This window comes from Delphinapterus leucas, chromosome 17, assembly GCF_059928025.1.
Source record: "Delphinapterus leucas isolate spDelLeu-1000000601 "Yukka" chromosome 17, BTC_Dleu_Yukka2, whole genome shotgun sequence".
NCBI classification, from domain to species: domain Eukaryota; kingdom Metazoa; phylum Chordata; class Mammalia; order Artiodactyla; family Monodontidae; genus Delphinapterus; species Delphinapterus leucas.
The window spans coordinates 498,164-520,021 of NC_143145.1; the positions used below are offsets into that span (position 1 = coordinate 498,164).

Here is a 21,858-nt window from a genome sequence, read left to right on the forward strand (position 1 = left end):
GGAACAGAAATGAGGGAAAAACGAAGGGCGATGGAGGAATGGGACTGAGGAAACAGGTGCAGAGGGAGGGACAAAGGACAGGGTAGGGGAGTGGAAGAATGAGGGAAGGGGTGGAGGAGCAAAAGTACACGGACAGAGCGACAGGGCCACTGGGATAACGGAGGGGGACAGGGACGTGGTCCGAGAGCAGTACTGGGGCGGATTGTTCGGGAGGCGGGGAACCCAGGGTGAAGGGAGTGCGCCTGGCCCGTCCCGCTGGCGCCCCGAGGGTTAGCCCGGTAATTAGGCCTCGGTCCAGATGGGCCCCCCAGTCCCGCAATCAAAATGCTAATTGGGCCCGTGCCTCCGGCTGCGCCTCTGCCTGGCCCCCCTGGGAGGGGGCAGGGACGAGTGGCTCGGCCGAGGGGGATCCCCGTCCCCGCCCCCACTGCGGGCCCCGCCGGCTGCGGCTCTGCGATAAGGGGCCAGCCGCGCCCCGCCCCCGCCCCTTGGGAGCAACTGCCACGCAAGATGAATATCCCGCCACTGCCGCGGCCTGGGCCGCCGCCACAAAGCGGGCCTGTGGTCTCCGCCGCGCCCCCGCGCCGGGCTGGCTCGCTCACAGCCCCGCTCACTCGGCTCCTGGGCTGAGATGCGGGAGGAACCGGAGAGCCGGGCAGGCGGCGGGGCGCTGAGCTCAGCGCGCCCGGCACGCCCCCGAAGCGCGCCCCCGGTGCGGCCCTCCCGCCGCGCGCTCCCGGCAGGTGTCCGCGGGACCGCCGTGCCGCCCCGCACAAGGTCACCGCTCTCTGCGCCGGGTGCGCACGCGCTCCCGGCTCGGACGCGCCCGGATACTCCCGGAACCACCCCTGCAACCTTGGTCCTCAGGGACGGAGGGCCGCGTTGGGGAGCGCTCGGAGCGTGGAGACCCGAACCTCCGGGCGGGGGAGGGTGAGGGGACAATGGCGGCGCCGGGCCCTAATTGGGGACATATGTCCTCGCGCGCGGCCATTGTGCGGCCCGGAACTCCCCGCACCCCCGCGCCAGCCATTGGCTGCTGGGTCTGACGTCATGGGGGCTGCAAACTCGGGGCGGGCGGCAGGGGGAAGGGTTATCCGCCTGGTTGCGGGCCGCGTGGGGGAGCTGCTGGCGCGCGGGAGGGCGGAAAACCACCAGTGAAACCGAATTTCTGGAGCAAGGGCAAAGCAGCCCCTCTCCCCCTTCACATCCCGCTCGGTGCGTCGCCGCTGCGATCTACCTCCGGCCCTTGGGAGGAAGGCGGGGGTGGAGGAGGCCTCTCCAGCGGGTGCGGGGTCAGCCCGGGTGACCGAGTGGCAGGGAGCCACTGCGGCACAGGGCGAGCGCAGCACTTCCACACTGCACTTTCGCTGCCTCAGCATTCGCTCCTTCGCCTCCCGCCTCCCCCACCTGCCCCCGCAGATCCCTCGCCTCCACACCCTAGAGCTAGACTGGCCGGACCATTCTGGGGTCCGCCCTGCGTTCCTCCCCCAAAGATCCCAAGTCCGGGCTCGTGGGTCCCAGGCCTGTTTCCACCTCTCCCCCCACGCCCCACAATGCCGCGGACAGCTGGGCCTCCGTTCCTGGAGTCTCTCGGGGGAACTCCACACAAGCCGGGCCGCGGCATCCCCAAGACCCCTCCCAGGAGATCCTGGCGGGGGCCCGGCCCAGCGCAGCCATTTCCGCCGTCCTCTCCCCCACTCCTCCCACCCCCTCCCGCAGCTCCTGGGCTTTAAAAGCCGGAGGCTGGGCCGGGCCGCAGGCAGAGGCGGCCGCGGGTGCAGGAGGCCGGGCCCAGGAGCTGTCGGAGGGCCGAGCCCCGCCCCCGGAGCCCCCGTCCCTCCCTCCCACCTTCCCTCGGCCCGCCCTCCCAGCGCACCCCTCCCCCCGAGGACCCCCGCCCGCCGCCCGCCGCCAGCCGCCCGCCGCCGCCGCCGCCGCTCGCTCCGGCTGCAGAACAATAAAGCAAGCCTCCCAGAGACCCCCTTCCGAGGACCCCCGCCCGGCGGCCGAGCCCCCGCGGCCCGCCCCTCGCAGCTCACGCCAGCTTTACCCGCCCGGTCGCTGGCCGAGGTGCTGGCCGGGCCGGCGCTGGCCGCGGTGCTGAAGCTGCCGGCACTCCCGCCGCCGCCCCGTTCTCCGGGCCCGGCGCCGCCACCTCCGGGGGCATGGGGGGTCGCTGACTGAGGCTCCGCCGCGGTGGCGGGGGGGAGGGGAAGGGGGCCGCGGAGCCGGGCCAGCCCTGCACCCACTCGCAGCCTCCGGGCCCGGGACGGAGCCGCTCCCCCCCTCCCCGCCCTCCCAGCCTCCTCCCCCGCCTGTCCAGGGGCGGCACTGCGGGCTGGGGAGCCGGGACCAGAGGAGGAAAGGAAGGAAGGAAGGAAGAGAAGAGAGAAGAGGAGAAGAGAGAAGAGAATAGAAGAAGAGAAGAGAAGGAAGGAAGGAGAAGAAAAGGGATCCCGAGGAGCAGAGGAGGAAACGCAGGACAGGCAGGCAGAAGAGAGGACGGCACTCGCGCGGCAGCACCCAAAGGCCAGAGTGGGGACCCGTGCTGCTTCCGCCGCCCCTCGGATGGTGACGGGGCCCCGCCGCGGCCGCAGCCCCCCCGCGTCCCGGCTCCGCAGGCCCACAGCGCCGGAGCCCCGCAGGAATCATGCCCAGATCCTTCCTGGTCAAGAAGGTCAAACTTGACACGTTCTCCTCGGCAGACCTCGAGAGCTCCTACGGGCGCGCCCGAAGCGACCTCGGCGAGCGACTGCAGGAGAAAGGTGTGAGCTGGGATGAGGCTGGGGGCGGCGAGGGGCCCAGGGCAGGGCCGGAAGGGGTAGAGGGCCAGAGTGTGGGGCTGGAGGGAGCAGGGGCCCCAGGAAATAGACCCGAGGGAACCAGAACCAGCAGGAGGCAGTGGCTGGAGTGGGGCTTGGAGGGGAGGGAGATGGGGGGTAGGGAGAGGGGAAGGCAGAGGTAGGCCAGAACGGAGCCAAGGCTGGGCAGCGAGAGTGTCAATGCAGGAACAGGAGGTACCTGAAGGTGGGGAACAGGGGGCAGGATCAGGAGGTACCTGAAGGTACACACTGACCCACACCCTGACCGACACAGCATGGACACCTGCTGACATGACAGGACTTAGCGATGCATGCAAACCCACACTCAGGAAGCTGAGCCTGCTTCGGAGCCCTCTCCTCTTCTTTGGCTACACCTCCAGGACCCCCTGCTAGGGCCATCAGGGAAGTGCTATGAGCTCCAGGGAGTAGCCATGTGGTCCAGTGGGGGCGGCCCACCTGTCAGGGCAAAGGTCCCAGCCGAGGCAGCAGCAGTGTCTTCTTCCCTGAATCCAGGGTCAGGGAGAAGGGTGTGGGCAGGTGGGCTGTGGGCCGGGAAGTCCAAAGTGCTGGAGGCAGGGGGAGGCTCTTTGTGTAAGGGCGCCCAAATTCAAGGACAACTGTTAGCACGCAGGCAAGGGGCCTGAGAGTGCCAGCAGCCTGGGGTGGTAAAACAAGTGTGACCTGAAGAAGCATAAGCCTGTGTGCGAGCCTGTGTGTGCCCATGTGACTGCGTGTGGCCATGTGACTGTGTGCGCTTGTGTGTGACCCTGTATGAGTGTGTGCCTGCCTGTGTGCCACTACATGGGACCATGTGACTCTGAGGCTGCTTTGCGCCCATGTGACTGGTGACCCTAGCTGAGAGTGTCTGGGTGGCTGCATGTCTGACCCTGCATGAGTAGGTGGCACAGGCCTGGGTCAGCATGCAGCCCACCCTGAGGGGACTCCAGGATTGACAGTGTCTGAGAGGCTGAGTGTAACCCTGAAGAAGCCAGAGCCTGTATTGTGTGGGGTGTGCATTTGTGACTTTGAGGTTGTGAGATCCATCTCATGCCTTAAGAACAGCTGCAGTTACCGGCATGAATAATGCTGCCTGCCTGCAGTTTGTCCCTGTGAAGGTGTCCCCTGGTGGACGCCCTGGCACTGTCTCCAATGCAGCATCTTCCTGGTCGTCTGTCCTGGGGCCGAGGAAGGCCCCCATAAAGGATTAGGGCCTGGGGGAAGAGGGCAATGCGGAACAAGGTAGGACCCAAGGCTGCAGGATGACTGAAGGGAGTGGGGGCAGAAGCAGAGTGGATGGAGGGAGATAGGGCTGGAGCTGAAGGTGGTCAAATCTAGTGAGTAGTGGGAGAGCTGGGAGTTGAAAGGGAGGTGCTAGAGGGTCTGCGGGAGGTAGAATTCTCCAGGGCTTGTGGGGAGACCTCGAGCACCGGAGAGGGTCGGCATCAAGGCTGGGCGCGGGTTCTCAGCACAGTGGAAAAGCCGCTGGGAGCCATGAGAGTGGGAGCGACGGGGTCCCTGGACAGGCGGTCCTGGCTTTGTGCGCTGCGGGTCTGCAGTGTGTTGCATAATCAGGGAAAACTGCTGAAGTGGGGAGAACCCGAGGGGGAGGGAGAGGGGGAGGGGAGGAGGGGGAGGAGGGGAAGGAGGGCGAGGGAAGCGCCGCCCCTCCCCCCTGACCTTGAAGCTCCGCGGAAGGTGGGGGGGGGCAGCCGCGCCCGAAGATGCGACTCTTTTCCTCCTCCTGCGAGGGTGGGGCGGGGCCGGGCCGGGCCCTGTCTCATCTCTCCTCTCCTCTCTTCCCCTCCCTGCCGTCTCCATCCTCCCTGCCCCGCGGTCCCTCGGCCCCTTATTCTTTGTCCTCCTTGTTCCCTCCTTCCCGGACCCCGCTGTCTCCCGCCGCCCTCCCGTGTGTGTCTCGCCCGCTGCCCGGTTCCCCTCCCGCTGTCTCTCTGTCTGTCCGCCTCGGCCCTTAGGATACCTCAACGACTACGCGGGGCCTGCCTCTGTCTACGATGGCGACGCCGAGGCGGCCCTGCTCAAAGGGCCGTCCCCGGAGCCCATGTACGCTGCGGCCGTGCGGGGAGAGCTGGGCCCGGCGGCTGCGGGCTCGGCGCCGCCGCCCACCCCGCGCCCGGAGCTGGCCACAGCCGCGGGTGGCTACATCAACGGCGATGCGGCGGTCAGCGAGGGCTACGCTGCTGACGCCTTCTTCATCACCGACGGGCGCTCCCGCCGCAAGGCCGCCAACGCCAATGCCGCCGCCGCCCCCTCCACGGCCTCGGCGGCGGCCCCCGACGGCGACGGCGGAGGCGGGGCCGGGTCAGGCACGCGCGGTGCGGGATCGGGGGCCGGGGGTCGGGGCGGCGCGCGCGCGGGGGCGAGCACCGAGGCGCGTGCGGGGCCTGGGGCCGGCAGCGCGGGAGGCCGGCACGCGTGCGGCGAGTGCGGCAAAACGTACGCCACATCGTCGAACCTGAGCCGCCACAAGCAGACGCACCGCAGCCTGGACAGTCAGCTGGCGCGGCGCTGCCCGACGTGCGGCAAGGTGTACGTGTCCATGCCGGCCATGGCCATGCACCTGCTCACGCACGACCTGCGCCACAAGTGCGGCGTGTGCGGCAAGGCCTTCTCCAGGCCCTGGCTGCTGCAGGGCCACATGCGCTCCCACACCGGCGAGAAACCCTTCGGCTGCGCGCACTGCGGCAAGGCCTTCGCCGACCGCTCCAACCTGCGCGCGCACATGCAGACGCACTCGGCCTTCAAGCACTTCCAGTGCAAGCGCTGCAAGAAGAGCTTCGCGCTCAAGTCCTATCTCAACAAGCACTACGAGTCGGCCTGCTTCAAGGGCGCCGCCGCCGCCGGTCCCCCGGCCCCGGCGCCCGCCGCGCCGCCGCAGCTCAGCCCCGTGCAGGCCTAGGGCGGCGTGGCCTCCGCCGGCCGGGTCGGCTCTCAGCAATACGGGCCCCCAGGGAGGTCTCCGCCGGCGAACGGGCGGAGGGGCCGGAGGGCGGGCCCCTCCTCACAGCAATAGGGGGAGGGGGCCCGGCCCCGCCCCGCCCGCCGGGGGCCCTGCCGGCCCCTTCAAGCAATAGGGTCCCGAGGGGAGACCCACCCCGAGCCCCCTCCCTTCCCCTCCAGGGTGCCCCAGGCTTTTTCCCAGCAATAGGGTCGAGGAGACCCAGAACCGAACCTCATCTCCGAGTTAGGTCTCTGAAGACCGGGGTGGGGTGAGGTAGGGAGCGCCCCCTTCCTCCCTCTTCTGCGCCCCTGGATCGTGTCGCAGAGACTCAGGTCTTCCCCACCCCTTCCCAAGCCTTCCAGGGCCAGGCCTGCGGCCTAGACGTCCAGGGAGCCGGTCCCTCCCCAGCAGCAGGCGGGGGAGGGGCAGGATGGGGGGCGGCAGAGGCGTCCCTACTCCTCAGTGTTCGTTGAACCCCAGGAGTGTTAGACGCGTTGGGGATCGGGGTGGGGGGCGGATGGCGGCACCTCTCTCCCTTGGGTTCCTTCCGGGGCCTCAGTCCGAGCCGCTCTCCTACCCTCGCCTCGCATCCCCTGCCAAATCCGAATTCTTCCAGCCCAGCTTCCCGGGCTCTGTCCTCCATAACGAATAATAATGACGCATATCAAATCGCATGGACTTATCCGACCTCCTCAGAACCCGCTCCCGCCCTGCCCCGGGGCCCCCTCCCTCGTACCCGGGCATTCGGTGTTGGAGGACGGATTTCTGGGGCCCGGCAGGCAGGCCTGGGCACAGCCCTCTACACACCTCTCTGTATTCGCTTTGCGGGTAAAGCCCCCTGGGGGGGGTTGCGGATGCGTCGGGTTTCTTTCTGTATTTGTACGTTATATTTATGAACGGATTGCACTCGGGTCAGGGAAGGGGCGCTGCGGCCCCTATCCTTCCCGCCGACGCCAGGGGTTTGGGATGTCCTGGATCACTTTCCCCGCCCCTGAACCCCGCCCCACCCGGGCTCCGCCTCTTGGGAGCCTCAGGCCCCGCCTCTCAGAGGCCGGTCCCCTCCCTGGAACCCCAGGCCCCGCCCTCACTCTGTTGCCAACTTACGCCCGTCTATGCCAAAGCCTCGGCGGCGACACCGCCCCAAGGGCCCGCCCCATTGGCCGCCGCCTTTGTGACGTCACTGCATGCAGCCCCACCCACCTCCCGTCCCTTCCCGGGGCTGCCCGCTCCCTGTCCCTCTTAGTTAGTCCGAAGCCGACTATAGAGCAATAATGCGCACTGCATGCGAAGCTGCCGCCGCCTCTAGAGTTACTGAGAATCAGGTATCCCCCTGCCCCACCCACCCCATAGGCCCCTAGATCAGGGACGCTGCGCGGGGCCGGACGCGCAGACTTTCTTCCCCCTCCTCCTCCCTCCTCCTCCCCCCCACGGCAGAGGCCGGCGGGTGTAATGGTTTCAGGGGCGGGGCGGGGTGGTTGCCCCCCAAGACCCCTCCTTCAGTCGTCCATCACCCACCAATCCTTCATTAGGCACTAACTATGTTCTGGGCCCCCTTCTGAGTCCGCTAGGGACGTGGCGACCTGCGGGGTGTGTGTGTGTGTGTGTGTGTGTGCATGTTTGTGACGGGCCCAACGGGCTTGGGTGGGCCAGGGATGGCCGCAGGTGCAGAGAGAGCCGCGGTCCCTAGACCTAACCGTGGCCCCTCACTCCTCCCCGCCCCAGCGCCGAGCCAGTGCTGGGGGCAGTGGGGCTCTGCCTTTGACTTGGGCCTGGGTTCTCAGCTCATGTGGCACAGACCGAGGGCCCCAAGGCCCAGCGCCACCAGGGCCACCCATACCGAATCCCATTCCTTCCATCCCCTGGCAATGAGGGCTCTGTCACGTCAGTCCAGGGCTCCAGGCCAGAAGAAAAGGTGCACGCTGGAGCATTTGACCTGGCTAGCCCCATCCCCGTGGGTACCAAGCCCAGCTGCTACTCCGCTGCTCCTGCAGCGGGGGACCCGGACCTGAGAGGCCGGCACAGCAGAGCCCACGTCCAAGACCCCTACATCCCAGCTTGGTGTTCACACAGCTCCCAAGCTGGGGCCTGCCCCGCTTGCGCTGGGCACACCCGCATGCACACGCACACACAGGCACCCCACCCTACCCCACATGCCTATCTACCTACCTAAGGAGAAGGCCGGAGGGCTGTGGGCCGGCCAGGGTCTCCCGCTTCTCCCCACACCCCGCCGCCGCCGTGGAAAGCCATGGGCCCCCTCCCGCCCCCATAACTAAGCAGCACAATAACCGACTTAGCGAATTCAGGTAGAAGGAACGTTTAGGTAGCACCTATTTTGTACTGATTCTACGAGTAGGGCCCGAGATGCGGGGGCCCTCTGGTGGGGGCTGCGGCCGCCGGCCCGCCCCGCCCCCACCCCCGCCTGCGCCCCGCCGCCTTGTACATACTCCCACCCGGAACAGGCCGGGATTTTTACTCGGGCCGCGCCCCTCTTCCGCCCCCGTTTGGGGCCGGGCCGGCCGGACAGACGGACGGACGGACAGACCTCCTTCCTAAGCACAATAGCACCAGCTCCCCGGAGCACCGCACCTCCACGAGGAGAATAAATGCCACTCTTGATAGAACTCGGAGTGTCGGGCTGATGTATACAGGGCTGGGCCCGCGCAGCAGGGGGCACTGGGGTCACCTAGGGTGCGTCTTCCGGGTCCTGCCGCTCCTCAGAGGTCGGGCAGGCGCAGGCCCAGCGCTGGGAGTGGCACCCTACCCACGCAGCCTTGGAGTCGCGCCGCTGCCTTTTGCTGGGGTGCGCCCGTGTCTTCTTTTGCGAGAAGGCAGTCTTCCACCCTGGAGGGCCGGCTTGTCAGACCAAAGGCAAGAGCACACCCCTGAAGGCAAGGCAGTTAGCATTTCTCCTGTGGCAGGTGACTCCGCTCTGTGCCAGGAACTGGGGAGGCTACAGTCAGATCTGGCCCAGGACTGATCTAGAATGGCCGGAGGAGGTGCAGCAGGGCCTGTAATCCTGTGGCCTGGGACACCCCCACTCTTCCTGTAGGGGCTCCTGCTGTCCCTACAGGCCTGACAGCCACCAGCGAGCCTTCCTCGATGCCACTGGAGAACATGGGGACAGCAGAGGGTGTGGGGTCTGACCCCTTCCTGCAGCCTGCTGTCCACATCCTGACTCCCAGACTCAGGGGATATGTTCCCACACTGAGGAGCCCTCCATAAGTAGCTGGGCCAGGCTGGCTCTGGGGAGGAGGTGCCCAGGGGTCATAGGAGTTCCCACAGCCGCCCACAGCCACCCACAGCCCTCGGGCTCTAGACAGGACGTCATGTTGAGGAGATGAGGGGCAGGGCCGTGCTGGGCTCAGAGAGCCCAGGGACATGGACTCCTACCCCAGCAAATGCCCTCGGCACCCAGGTAGGTAGGCATGAGCTGAGAGGTCCCACATCTTTGGAGACATGTGGTCAAACCAGGTCAGCCCAGGGCCAGAGCAGCTCTCTGCACGCTGGCAGGGGACAGGCCCACCCAGACTCCACTGGTATGGACAGCAGGGGAGACTGACCTGCAACAGACCATAGCCTGTGGGCCTGCTGCTCAGGGTGGGGCTCACCTGGAGGTGGGCGCCCCCTTCTGGGGAGCGTTATCAGCCTTAACAACCTCAGGAAAGCCCCCAGTGTTGGTAGAGGATAGGTAGGAAGCATTGCCTAATTTGCATATGAAGACTCTGAGCCTCAGGGAGAGGAACAACTTGTCCAAGGGCTGCCTTTGACTTAAGCCCTGCCCAATATCCCACCCATCCTAAACTCAGATTCACACCTGGGTGGGCACCAATGGCAGGGAGGAAGGCTCTCAGAGGTCCACTCCTCCCCAGGGCTCCTCAGCTTCGGGGTCTGGACTGACTGTTTCTGCTTCTACAAGACTCTAAGGGGCAGTGGGGGTGGAAGGATGGAGGCTGCCTCCCCGGTGCCTGGGACGAGCCCACGCTTGTCTCCACAGGTGTCCATGGACAGAGCTTTGCATTCCAGAGAACAGGCTGCTGATCACCATGTCCAGTGTCTTCCCTCACAGGCTTCCTTGGCCTGCCCGCGGTGCCTCCACCTAGTGTCAGCTCGAGGCCCTTTCTAAACCCCTAAACCCTTCTAGCCCTTTATTCGACCAGACCTGCAGGTTCCTCACCCCGGGCCAGGTGTTGCTTCCACCAGCAGGGAAACTCGCCACTGAGCTTTCTTCGACACCTCCTCATGCACACATTTGTCCCCAAACAACCTCACCTACCTTGACCTTTTGCCTCTCCCCTGTGGGTCTGGGCCGCACCGCACCCAGGATCCTGAGGTGCTGGGGCTGTGGGCGGGGCTGGCGTAGGCCCCACCTCCCTCCTAGAAGTCCCGCCCACTATCAACCACAGGCCTCCGCCTCCCTCGGACAGGCCCTGCACCCCGCTGGTACAGGGGCTCTTCCTTATTGGTGCCTTCACAGCCCCTGCCTTCCCATTGGCTTGAGGCCTTCATCTTGCTCTCAACTTCGGTGGTGGAACCCTTGGTTCCCCCACAGGCCCCGGTCAGATGGGTCCTTTCTGGCGGCCCCCAGTCCACCCTGGTCCCCTCACTCCTACTGCTTCTTGTCTGCCGACGACTTGGAGCCTGGACGCGGACACAGGCAGCCGCTTCTAACACGGCCCTTCACTCCTCGTTGGCTACTGCGCTCAGCCTCTCTGGGCCTACTGGCAGCCTGAGCCGTCGATCTTCTCCTCTACCAATCAGCGTGCCAGTCCGGGCCGGCCCTCTAGTCTTGGCTCTGTATTGGAGGATGGCAGGGCCAGAAGGTGCGCGGAGACACGTGGGCGTGGGTGGGGAGCTTACCACTAGCTGCCTGGGAGAGGTCATTGGGAGGGAGGGCCAGAGCTCCCAGGGCTCACCCCTACGCTGCGGGCTCCCGAGAGGACCCTCTCCTGCGTCCGACCTCCCTTGGGATCAGTACTCAGAAAGGCCTAGCTCCCCCTGGCTCAGGTCTGCCTAGGAACAGACGAACGTTCTTGGACACTGGATAAGAGACGGGGCTGGTCCTGGCCCACCGAGGCTGGGCCATGTGGGCACGCAGGAGGGGTTCTGGCGCCCAATGAGGGCGGCCCCTTTAGCAGGCTACTCGAAAACACCTGCAAGGTAGCCTCAGCCTGCCAGGAAGGGATGCCAGGCTGGTATAAGTCGCAAATGGTCCGGTGGCAGAAGCACGTGTCACCAGGGGGCCCAGGTGCCTGTCCGTGGAGGTGATGGATCCAGGGCAAGCCCGGCGGGAAGGAGGGCTGACCTCAGGCTGAGCCTCTGGGTTTATTTGCTTTCAGAGAGGTGATCTTCTCAGCCTTGCTTACCTCAGAAGAATGAATGGAGTGGGTTCTGCGGCTAGGGGTGTTTCTTGGGTAAACCAGGCCTGAGCCCCCAGTGAACCCTCGCATCCGGAAATCCAGGATGCTCACACTCCATGTTCTTTGCAAAATGCAGGTCAAGCCAAGTGGGACCGGACTTGCCCGCCCACGGTTCTCACCGTGCAGTTGTTATGGTGTATTAGTTGCTTCATTTAACGACCGGATGACTGCAGACTGTGCAATGACACAGAAGCCTCTGGGCTCCCGCGAATTGGCACTTCAGGATCTCCACGCCCTGGCAAAACTGGCCCGGGTGCGAAACGCGGGAAGCTCTGCAAGTCTGCGGACGAGGGCAGAAGGGGGCTGGGTGGAGAGGCGGGCCGGGCGTGCCCATTGTGGGGGCGAGGGCAGCACCCTTGCCCTTCCCCGTCCTGGGCCTGCAGGGGAGAGGTGCTGCCCTGGGAGTAGGTGGGCCAGGCGGAGGTACCCGGGACGCGGGGCCTGGGGCCTTTCTCTCGTTCCATCCTTTGGCCTGGCGCTTGTCTGAACAACCTAAGCGGAGGAAAAGCGGGGGCCTACGGTAGTAACTAGAGGGCTCGCGGAGCATCAACGCCCTAGGTGTCTGTCTGATAGTAACGCACGAGGCATTTCATAAATAACCTACATCCCCACACCCCGCGCCTGGGCTGAGGCATGACGAAACCCTGTGTTTAAAGAGCGGGACAAGGGTCAGGCGGCGGTCAGGAGGGGCTTCCAGCTGCCAGGAAGCCGCGCGTTTTCCGCCGAGGCCCTCGGGGAGCAGCGTCCGCCCCTGGCTGCGCGCCCGCCTCCGCGCTCCGGCTCGCGCCATGAGACTACAACTCCCAGCGTGCCCCGCGCGCCAGCGGACTACAAATGGACGCGGGCCGCGGCCACGGGCCAGTTAGCAGCTCCGGGAGCGACGCTGCCGCGGGCTCGGGGAGGACCCGGCGGTTGCGCGCTGATTGGCGGCGCAGGCTACGGCGGCCGACAGGGGGCGGTGGCGGCCTCTGGCCGAGGGACCGGAGGCGGGGCCTCGGGCCTCGGGCGCTGCGAGCGCGGTGGACCACGACTCCGCCGCGGCTGGGTGCGGGCTGAGGCTATGGGCGATCGCAGCGGCGCGAGCGGCTCCCGGCGCCGGAGGACGGGGTCGCGGCCCTCGAGCCAGGGCGGCAGCGGGCCCGCGGCGGCGGCGGCGGAAGAGGAGGTACGGGACGTGGGCGCCGGGGGGGACGCGCCTGCCCCGGAGAAGGACAAGGACGGAGACGTCGACGTGGGCAGCGGCCAGTGGGATTTGAGGTAGCGGTGCGCCTGACCCCTAACCTTTGACCCCGACCCGGGGCCTGCGCGACCCTCGCTGTTCCCCCAGGCGTGTCCGCCGCAGCTCGGATTCCGAGCCCGAGAGCCTGGCCTCCGGACTTTGCGTGGACAGGTGTGCCCCTTGGGCCTCCGCGGGGAAACTTAGGGAGAGGTTAGGGGTGGAGGGTCGCCTGACAGAGTCACACAGGTGGGGGCGCCGAGGGGAGCCGGCCCAGCTTCCAGACGCCCCCCCCTCTGCCCATCTTTAGGTGGGTCCTGAGGCTCTTTCCCAGGGTGAGCCCAGAGCCTGGAGCCCGAGGTGGGCTGGCTCCAGCCACCCGTACTGTCTTCTTCCTGGAAGGAGATGGATGGCGTCTGGCGGTGTGTGATGAAGGGGGCCCCTCCTGAGGGCTATGAGGGGTGCCTTGTGGGTAGATAACGCTCCCAGAGGAGGGTGGGCTGGCTGGGGAGTGGGCCAGCAGGAGCTTGGGACTGCCTGAGGAAAGGGGCAGGGGGCAATGCGAGAGGGTTTCTCATCCCTTGCAGACCCTCCCAAGAATGGTCTTCACAAAGGTCTCTCATCCTTTACCCAGCGATTGATTGGCCTGGGGTCCTGCTTATATTACCAGCACAAATGCCTGCTCTAGGGTCAGAGATGGGTCCTGTATTGGGACTCTCACCCCTGGCTGGGGTACAGGAGAGGGGTTTGAAGTGGGCACACCCACAGGTGGTCTCCCTGCTTAGCTGAAGGACTCATGGGAAGCGGGTGGGGAGCAGGCTGTGGCTGATGGCGAGGACCTGGCCCACCTGGGCATTGGCTAAGTCCTGCAGCTGGCTCCAGGCGGTCGCTTTGCCGTCCTCCACGCCCCCTCCCCCCACCGGAGCCTTCCCGGCCAAGGGGCCCTCAGGGACTCTGGCTTTGGAAGCAGCTCCAGAGCTAGAGATTATCAAGGAGGAAGTGGGCAACCTGTCAGTGGGTTGGCAAGGATTTGCTCTCTCATTAAAGAAGAACCAAGGCTTTCTTCACTGGGTACTGTGGGGAGGGGATGGGCAAAGGCAGCTGTGGTGCAGGCACTGTCCTTGCCCTTGGGGTGCGCACAGTTCACCTGGGAGATAAGATAATCTCAGCACTGAGCAGTGTGAGCAAAGGTCTGGCGCAGAGTTCATGAGGGCGGCTCTCCTGAGGGGTGCTGGCTTCCTGTGGGCCTGAGGTGGGACTGAGGGAGGATGCAAAGGATAGGAGTGTCCTGGACTCCCCTCTGCCACCTCCCCACATTATCCTCTCCAGGAGGCAGGGGCGTGGCTGGCTCGATCTCCCTCTGGAGGGGGTGGGATTTGGGGTCATTTTGTATGAGATGGGGGGAGTGTGCCAGCTTTGGGCCAAGCTGTCACCCTGGGCGGGCAGCCACTCTCCTGCTCTACGCAGGTCAGGTGGCCAGAAGCCTCCCCTGTACTCCTGCTAGTTGGGCTGAGCCAGCAGGAGCCCTGACTGCCCACCGTCAAGGTTGGGACCCTTGGGAAGAGGAGCTGGAGGTGGCAGGGATGGGCCACAGTCCCCTCGGGTCTGCAGGACACACAGGCTCTGTGTGCTTGTCCCTCATGCCAGATACCGCAGGGGTTGGGTCTCCTGGGGCAGAACCAGGCCTTGCTCTGTCTGCCCGCTTGGCATCTGGCCTCCGCCGCCCCTCCTCCCCGTCATCTTCCTCTCACCTGCCGCCTCTCCTCCCTGCTTGTTCCTCCCCCTTCTTCCTCCCTCCCCTCCCGACACTTCCTGCTCACCTTGGCCTGGCCGGCGCGGTCAGGCTCTGGGTGGGGCCGCCGGAAGGAGGGCCGCCCCTCTAGCCCTGTCTCTCAGCTCATTCCTTTCAGGTGCACCATACTCGCCTGTGCGCCCTCCAGCCCTTGGTTCACGGGCCCTCCAGGCGGGGCGTTCTTGTCGTGGGGCTCTCCCAGGGGTTTGTCTCTGGGGTGTCCTCTGTTTCTCCCTCTCTAGCAGGGACTGAGGACACGGGGAGCCCACCCAACTGGAGGAAGTGCCAAGGGGGTGGCAGCTGGGAGGCGAGCTGGCACCCTGCCCCCTCGTTCTAACTGGCCCTGGAGCTGGACCGTGTGGTCCTGCGTGTGTGGTCCACACTTGGGGCTGTGCCTCTGGGCAGGCTTTGAACCTCAGTGAGCCTCAGTTTCCCTGTGTGCCCGCCTCCTAGTGCTGGTGTGAGGTGGTGAAAGAGGTGATACCTGTGATGAGTTAGAATGGCCCTGCTGGCTGGGTGGGACTTGGGAGCAGGTGGGCGGGCCGCTGGAGGGCACAGAGGCGTGGGCAGCGCCTGCAGTAGGGGAGAGGGTGACAGAGCTCTGGGCAAGGCGGCCAGGCCCCGCGTCCATGCCAACCATGCCTGGTGCCCTCTGGTCCACTGCAGCTGACTGCATCGGCAAGGCTGGACCTCTGGGGGGATTGGTGGGCGGTGGGCTTCCTTCCCTGGGTTGGGCCCTCCGACCTCTGGGGGCACAGAGCTGCCTGGGTTGGGGGTGGTCAGAAGGCCGGTGGAGGGACCTGAGGGGCGGGTGTGGGTGGCTTGGGGAAGGCCTTAGGAGCCTGACAGCAGCGATCTGGGAGAGCTTTTATAATGTTATTTGTTGTCAGGTTTGGAAAATGCCACCCTTCCCCCACCCCCAGTTTCATCTTAGAGATTGCTGCAGATAAAGTCAGCGTGGTCTTCTCGGTGGCCCAAAGCGGGCAGGGGTCACGCTGTTGTGAAACAGTCCCCTGGGCGTGTCGAGCCGGGCGTGGACATGCAGATGGCGGTTGGCAGCTTGTGGCATGAGGTGGCTTTGGGACGCTTCCAGTAAAAGCGACTGGGCTTGAATTTGGGGGAGGGTTCTGGGCAAGCCCGTCCAGTGGAGAGGCCCAGAGACTGTCCTGTCTGGGGAGCTGGGCCTTGGAGCTCTGCTTGCCTCTTCGAAAGGCAGAGCGCCTGGGGTGGAGCTCACAGCTCCCCTGCGCGTGCTCCAGGATGGCGCTGGAGGGCAGGTGCGAGGAGGCCAGGCCTGTGACTGGGAGAGGCGGGTGGGCCAGGTACGGGCAGACCTCGGTCTGGGAAAGCAGAGGGCAGACCGTCAGCACTGCCCTGGCTGACGATGCTGAGCGGTGTCTTGTCCTCCCTGGCCCTCATCTCCTGGGTGCGGCCGTCTGAGTGCTGACCCCAGCCGTAGCCAGGCCTGCCGCAGAGGCCGGGCCACCCCCGGAGGCCCTGTCTTCTCCTGTGCCCCAGCTGCCTCTTGAGGTGGAGCTGTGTCCACGGGAGGGAAGGGGAGGCCCTGGCTTCTCTTACAAAACCGGAGGCCTTGCTCAATGCCGTGGAAGGCCTCCTGGTGGCAGGGCACTTGGGGTGAGGCGGGGCTGCAGCCAAGGACCGGCACGAGGTCTGAGCCTTGCCCCGCCGTGCTGTGGCCCCTCCACCTCTGCCTCGCCCTGAGGGTCAGGCAGGGACGTGAGGGTCTGCGTCTGTGTCCCCCAACCCTGGCGCTGGGTGGGAGCGCTCATGGGCGAGGGGCACCGAAAGTGCCTCCGCTGGCTTCTACTGTAGACTTCCCTGCCATCAGGCGCCCAGCGCCTGGGTGCCGGTGCCCGCTGGGACCTGTGTGGGCCAAATGGAGGGAGGAGGCGGTTGGAGTGGGGGCCTTGGCTCACTGGGTGGTGGGCTGGGCCGACTGCAAAGGCAGATTCGCACCCCCCCCATCTGTCCAACATTGCCAGATGGGCCCCCGGACCCCTGGGGTGGACTCTTCCTGTGGGCCCATCACCACTCCTTAGCCAGCGAGGGTGGCGGCAACCAGAGGCAGCTGCGGGGGGAGGGGTGCTCCCAGCCTGGGGGACTCCAGCCGGCCCCGTAGCCAGCTCCTGCCTGTGGCGTGCCCCGCCCACCCACAGCGTGGAGCGGCAGGCCTCTGGGTGTTCCTGAGAGCTTGGCACGGCCTGGCACCTCTCTGGTGACAGTCGGGGAGTAGGCTGGTGGGCAGATGGGCGTGCGCTGCCCAGAGTGAGGGGCTGGGCGTGGCCAGGTTCACAGGTGTCTGCCAGGGCTGGGAGGCGTGGGCCTGCTTTGGGCCTCGCTTGAGGTTCTCACTGCCTGGGGCTCTGCGGGTGCCCACTTCTGCTTTCCAGGTGCCACCGCCTGCAGGATTCCCTGTTCAGCTCTGACAGTGGCTTCAACAACTACCGTGGCATCCTGAATTGGTGTGTGGTGATGCTGGTAAGTAGGGTGGCGTCTTGGAGCAGGTGTCCCTGTGGCCAGGTGGGGCACGAGCTCTGCCCCCTGGAGTGGGTGGCCAGAGCTTTTGTGGCTGGGCTGAGTGGAGAGGGATCGCGGTGGCGGTCCCTGCAGCGGCCGTATACTGGGCTCCCGGAGGGCACACACTCAACCCTTGTCCCTGTTGAATCCCAGGAGACGCCTGCAGGGCTAGCGTGGGAGCCTTTGTGCCGTGGGCTGTGCCCGAGGGGCTGGGGTCTCCTGAGGGGCTTCTCTGGCTTGGCGTGGGGGCAGGAAGGAGTAGATGGGCTGGTGGGCCTTGGGGCTGTGGAAGGGGTGCTGTGGGTGCAGGGCCTCCTCGCAGCACGCGTGAGTGGTCTTGGGGCTCCGTGAAGAGTTTCCTCTTCTGTTCCAAATGGCCCTCGTGGGCGTGGAGCCCCCGGGCAGGCCCGGACTTGGAGGAGCAGGGGTGAGAATACGGTTCTAGCCCCGGGCCCCCCTCCCTCAGTCTCAGGAGGGTGAGAGTGGGGAGCCCCGCGCCTGCCTTGCTCTGCGGCCTGGTCGAGGCCACTGCTTCAGGGGCCCCGCTCCCCCGGCATTTGGCAGCTAGAGTCCAGCGCTCCAGGGTACAGCCTTCGGGCGGGGCAGGGGGCAGGGGCCTCTCTGGGCTCTGCCCCCGCCACTCAGGGCTGACGTGGCACATCACCCTTGACCCTCCACCCGACGTGTCTGCCTGTCTTGGGCGTGGTTCCCGCGGCTGCCCGTGTGCAAGGGGCTCCCACACCTTCCCTGCCTGTGGCCCTAGGAGGCTCCCTGGGGAGCTGTGGGGCACCATGCAGCCTGGTGGGTGAGAAGCTGGCTGGGCAAGGGGAAGGCGGGCCATTGGCCAGCTCAGACCCAGGAGATGACGTGTCCCTGGTCTCTGGAGGCCGTTGCCGGCCGAGGCTGGGTTTGTGAAGAGGGGGTCATGCGGGGCGGGCCCTCAGCTGCCTGGGCGGCACTGTCTGCTCCCCTGCAGCCCCTGGGCCTGCCTGGCCCTTTGGTGTCACCCCAAAGCCTTCCCCCTGCTTCTGGTACCTCTGCCACACCCTTCCTGTAGGAGACGCGCATCCCGCGCTGCGTTCCCTCTGCAGGCTGGGCCTCCAGGTGGGTGCTGCCTGTTTGCAGCTCCAGCTCTCGCCTGCTGTGAGCTCTCAGGACAGGCCACCGCCAGGTGGGGTGACACTGTAGGACCGCGTGTGTCCTGGTAAGCTGGCCGCTCAGGCGTTTGACTGGGAGAGGGTGTGGCAGCTGGCCCCTGCATCTCTGAGCTTGTTCACCTCCTCATGAACCTTGCCAGGTAAGGGACCCCACCAGTGTCCCCTGGAGAAGCATCACTTTTCTGCGGACCCTTCCGTAACCTGCACGGGGCCTGTGCCTTGTGGGGTGAGGGAGCAGGTCCCTGTCCCTGCAGAGGAAAGCCAGGCCCCCAGCCACCGGCTAAGGCAAGAGCTTGTTGTGATGGGGCTCCGTCCTCAGCTGCTGTTGCTGCAGGAATGGCCGAGGCGGGCAGGGGTGTGAGTCACAATGTGGCGTTCCAGGCCCAGCTTCCCCCGGCCCCTCAGGACTCTGGCCCGCAGGGCGTGGGCACTCCCGGTGCGGCGCCCGCCACACAGCCGGGCTCTGCGAGGACTGGCCTGACTGGCAGGGCGGTGCCCTGGGCGTGGGTGGTGGCCCCATCTGGCAGGCTCGGGCTTTGGGACTGTTGCTGCGGCCTTGGGGCCCTCACCATCTCGGCGGGATGGATGCGGGCTGGACGGCGTGGGCCTCTGCTGCTGCTGAAGACAGGCATCTGGGAAGTGCCTGGTGTCGGGGCCGGCTCCTCGTTGGCGTGCCGGGGGCAGTGCCGAGGGGCTTCCCATCCCTGCGCTGGCGTCCGCGGGGTGGGTTGCGAGTCTTGGAGCTTGGCGTGAGGTCAGGCAGGGCTGGGCCTGCAGGATGGAGGCTGCTGCTGGGACCCACGGGTGCCGGGAGGAGCTGGGGTGGCTGTTCCGGGGCCAGAGGTGACGGGGTCGTGTCCCTCTCTCTCTCTTGCAGATCTTGAGCAATGCGCGGTTATTTTTAGAGAACCTCATCAAGTGAGTGGGCCCTGGCCCTGCCCCACCCACTGCCAGCTCAGGCCCCGCCCTTCTCCCACTCAGACCCTCATCCCCCACCTGCCCATCTGCAGGTACGGCATCCTGGTGGATCCCATCCAGGTGGTGTCTCTGTTTCTGAAGGACCCCTACAGCTGGCCCGCTCTGTGCCTGGTCATTGGTGAGCTGAGTGCCCAGGAGGCCTCGGGTGGGGACAGGGCTGACCCGGGCCTGAACCTGCCCTGTGGCGCTTCTGTCCTCAGTGGCCAACGTCTTTGCCGTGGCTGCGTTCCAGGTGGAGAAGCGCCTGGCTGTGGTGAGCAGCGCCCTCACGCCCACCCTCGCCCTGCCTGGAGGTCTGCTCCTCTCCAGCCAGACTTAGGGCAGACCAGCAGCCCGGCCCACTGTGTCTCATCCAGGCTTTGGGGCTGTGTGTGGCTTTCCCGGGAGGGGCTGCACCACAGGCCTGGCAGCCATGCCCTAGGGAGACCCTCTGGCCGGGAAGTGAGGGCCCCCGGCTGAGCGCTGTGCTTCCCCCCCCCTCCCCCGCACCTCAGGGTGCCCTGACGGAGCAGGCAGGGCTGCTGCTGCACGTGGTCAACTTGGCCACCATTCTCTGCTTCCCGGCGGCTGTGGCCTTACTGCTTGAGTCCATCACTCCAGGTGGGCCACCCATCTCAGCCCCATCCCAACCTGTCTCTGGGGCCCGTAGGAGAGACCTAGGCGAGCCACAGGGGCTGCCCCTGTGGCTGTGGCTCTCCTGTGGGCAGTGTGGGAGGTGCATGGCCTGAGCTTGCCTCTCCTGCAGTGGGCTCCGTGCTGGCTCTGATGGCGTACACCATCCTCTTCCTCAAGCTGTTCTCCTATCGGGACGTCAACCTGTGGTGCCGAGAGCGCAGGGCTAGGGCCAAGGCCAAGGCTGGTGAGGGGCTGCCTGGGGCTGGGGCCACCCGGGGCTGCCACCTGCTGTGGGGCTGGACCCAGGCAGCATCGCAGCCTCACCCCGCCCTGCCACTTGCTCGTAGCTGCTGCGGGTAAGAAGGCCAACGGGGGAGCCGCCCAGTGCGCCGTGAGCTACCCTGACAACCTGACTTACCGAGGTGAGAACCCTGCCAGGGCCTGGGGGAGGGGCGCTGCTGGGGGCCAGGGCTTCGGCCTGCTAGCCCCACCCTCCCGTTGCAGACTTGTACTACTTCCTCTTTGCCCCCACCCTGTGTTACGAGCTCAACTTTCCCCGCTCCGCCCGCATCCGGAAGCGTTTCCTGCTGCGTCGGCTCCTTGAGATGGTGAGGCTGGAGGCTGGGGCCCTCGCGGGCTGGGGGGGCCACGGGGCACTGGGGGGCTCAGCCCGCCGTTCTCTGCTTCCTCCTCCAGCTGTTCCTCACGCAGCTCATGGTGGGGCTGATTCAGCAGGTACGCGGGCTGGGCTGGGGGCCGCGCTGTGCGGGGTGGGGGAGTTGCTGGAGGAGGGTAGCTCGGGCGGCCAGCGAGCTGACACCCTGCCCTCTTTGCAGTGGATGGTCCCCACCATCCAGAACTCCATGAAGCCCTTCAAGGTGAGCAGGCAGGCCCTTGCGGGGTGGGGTCTGAGGGCGGGGCCGAGGGAGCCAGCTGCACCCTGTCTCTGCAGGACATGGACCACTCCCGCATCATCGAGCGCCTCCTGAAGCTGGCGGTGAGCAGCCTGGCGGGTTGGGGCATGTGGGGGGCGAGGTGGTGGTGTTCTGGAACCTGGCACACGCCTCCCCACAGGTCCCCAACCACCTCATCTGGCTCATCTTCTTCTACTGGCTGTTCCACTCCTGCCTGAACGCCGTGGCCGAGCTCATGCACTTCGGAGACCGGGAGTTCTATCGGGACTGGTGGTGGGTGGCCTTGGGTGTGGGGCCGGGGGCTCGGGGGGGGAGGGCCCTGGCGCAGCCCGGTCACCCGCCGTCTCCCGACCCCCAGGAACTCTGAGTCCGTCACCTACTTTTGGCAGAACTGGAACATCCCCGTACACAAGTGGTGCCTAAGGTGGGTGTGGGCGCTGCAGCCAGCGGGCGGGCGGCACGTGGCCCGGGCGCCCGCCCCACGGCTGCTCCCTTTTGCAGACACTTCTACAAGCCCATGCTCCGGAGGGGCAGCAGCAAGTGGGTAGCCAGGACGGGGGTGTTCCTGGCTTCAGCCTTCTTCCACGAGGTCAGTGCCCTGTGGGCGCGTCTGGCCCCACCTTGGGCGGGGGTGGCTGAGGGGTAAGCTGACGCCCCTCTCACCCCCACCCAGTACCTGGTGAGCATCCCTCTGCGCATGTTCCGCCTCTGGGCCTTCACGGGCATGATGGCTCAGGTGAGCACCCCGCGTGGCCTGGCATCCGCTCCGCGCCCGGGAGCCAGCCCCGTGGTCGCGGAGGCCTGCTAACCGGGCCCCCATGTCCCCAGATCCCACTGGCCTGGATAGTGGGCCGCTTCTTCCGTGGCAACTACGGCAACGCGGCCGTGTGGCTGACAATCATCATTGGGCAGCCGGTGGCGGTGCTCATGTACGTCCACGACTACTACGTGCTCAACTACGAGGCCCCGACGGCCGGGGCCTGAGCCGCTCCAGGCCGGCCCTCCTTGCTGCGGCTGCCCGCCTCGCCTCACCGCCTGTGGCTGGAGCCGGCCCCCCACCTGTGTGCTGGGGAGAGGCCTGGCTGGTCGATGCTGCCTCTCTGCCCCTATGGGGCACCCTCCTGCCCCCTCAGGGATGGCAGACTGGGCCCGTGGGAGGTGCCAGCACTCGGGAGCTGTGCCGATCCTGCCCAGGGGTCTGAATGTGTCAATAAAGCGCTGTCCACAGTGAGCTCCCTCAGCCTCCGGGGCACGGGGCTGCTGGGAGGTGGTGGCCGTCCCAGTCCCGCGGGGGCGGCCTCCCTTGGGCTGGACCATGGGAGGGGGATCTGGGTCCCTTCGGCATCCCAGGACCTGGAGCAGTTGCCCGGCTGTGGCTGGGCTGGGGGGAGGGGGGCGCGGCATAGGACGCAACCTCCCTGCATCCCAAGACTTCTTGTCCTGCAAGGTG

The 21,858-nt window shown here is 66.5% G+C and overlaps 2 protein-coding genes across 3 annotated transcripts; both read left to right on the top strand.

Annotated features, from left to right (window-relative positions):
* The first annotated feature begins 2,378 nt into the window (after window positions 1-2,378).
* Window positions 2,379-5,790, top strand: SCRT1 (scratch family transcriptional repressor 1). The gene is made up of 2 exons (XM_022555455.2): window positions 2,379-2,765; window positions 4,796-5,790. The coding sequence occupies exons 1-2, from the start codon at window positions 2,651-2,653 to the stop codon at window positions 5,737-5,739; spliced, it is 1,059 nt and encodes a 352-aa protein (XP_022411163.1). The 5' UTR covers window positions 2,379-2,650; the 3' UTR covers window positions 5,740-5,790.
* Window positions 5,791-12,189: 6,399 nt separating this feature from the next.
* Window positions 12,190-21,639, top strand: DGAT1 (diacylglycerol O-acyltransferase 1). Of its 2 annotated transcripts, none has more exons than XM_022555439.3 (17): window positions 12,190-12,455; window positions 16,618-16,705; window positions 18,779-18,819; window positions 18,912-18,997; window positions 19,080-19,132; window positions 19,374-19,479; window positions 19,625-19,738; window positions 19,842-19,916; window positions 19,999-20,102; window positions 20,191-20,229; window positions 20,331-20,372; window positions 20,447-20,491; window positions 20,569-20,681; window positions 20,767-20,832; window positions 20,910-20,997; window positions 21,082-21,144; window positions 21,237-21,639. In XM_022555439.3, exons 1-17 carry the CDS (start codon window positions 12,259-12,261, stop codon window positions 21,390-21,392), a joined length of 1,476 nt encoding a protein of 491 aa, XP_022411147.2. In that variant the 5' UTR covers window positions 12,190-12,258; the 3' UTR covers window positions 21,393-21,639. The 2 variants fall into 2 exon arrangements, with proteins under 2 accessions (XP_022411147.2, XP_089754609.1); XM_089898483.1 differs by lacking the exon at window positions 12,190-12,455 and adding an exon at window positions 15,105-15,278.
* Window positions 21,640-21,858: the final 219 nt, after the last annotated feature.

Coding starts and splice junctions, on each gene's coding strand:
- SCRT1 (XM_022555455.2), top strand. CDS start 2,651: ATGCCCAGATCCTTCCTGGTCAAGAAGGTCAAACTTGACACGTTCTCC. Junction 2,766..4,795: donor CGAGCGACTGCAGGAGAAAG/GTGTGAGCTGGG, acceptor CTCGGCCCTTAG/GATACCTCAACGACTACGCG.
- DGAT1 (XM_022555439.3), top strand. CDS start 12,259: ATGGGCGATCGCAGCGGCGCGAGCGGCTCCCGGCGCCGGAGGACGGGG. Junction 18,998..19,079: donor CGCTCTGTGCCTGGTCATTG/GTGAGCTGAGTG, acceptor TTCTGTCCTCAG/TGGCCAACGTCTTTGCCGTG. Junction 20,492..20,568: donor AGCGCCTCCTGAAGCTGGCG/GTGAGCAGCCTG, acceptor GCCTCCCCACAG/GTCCCCAACCACCTCATCTG.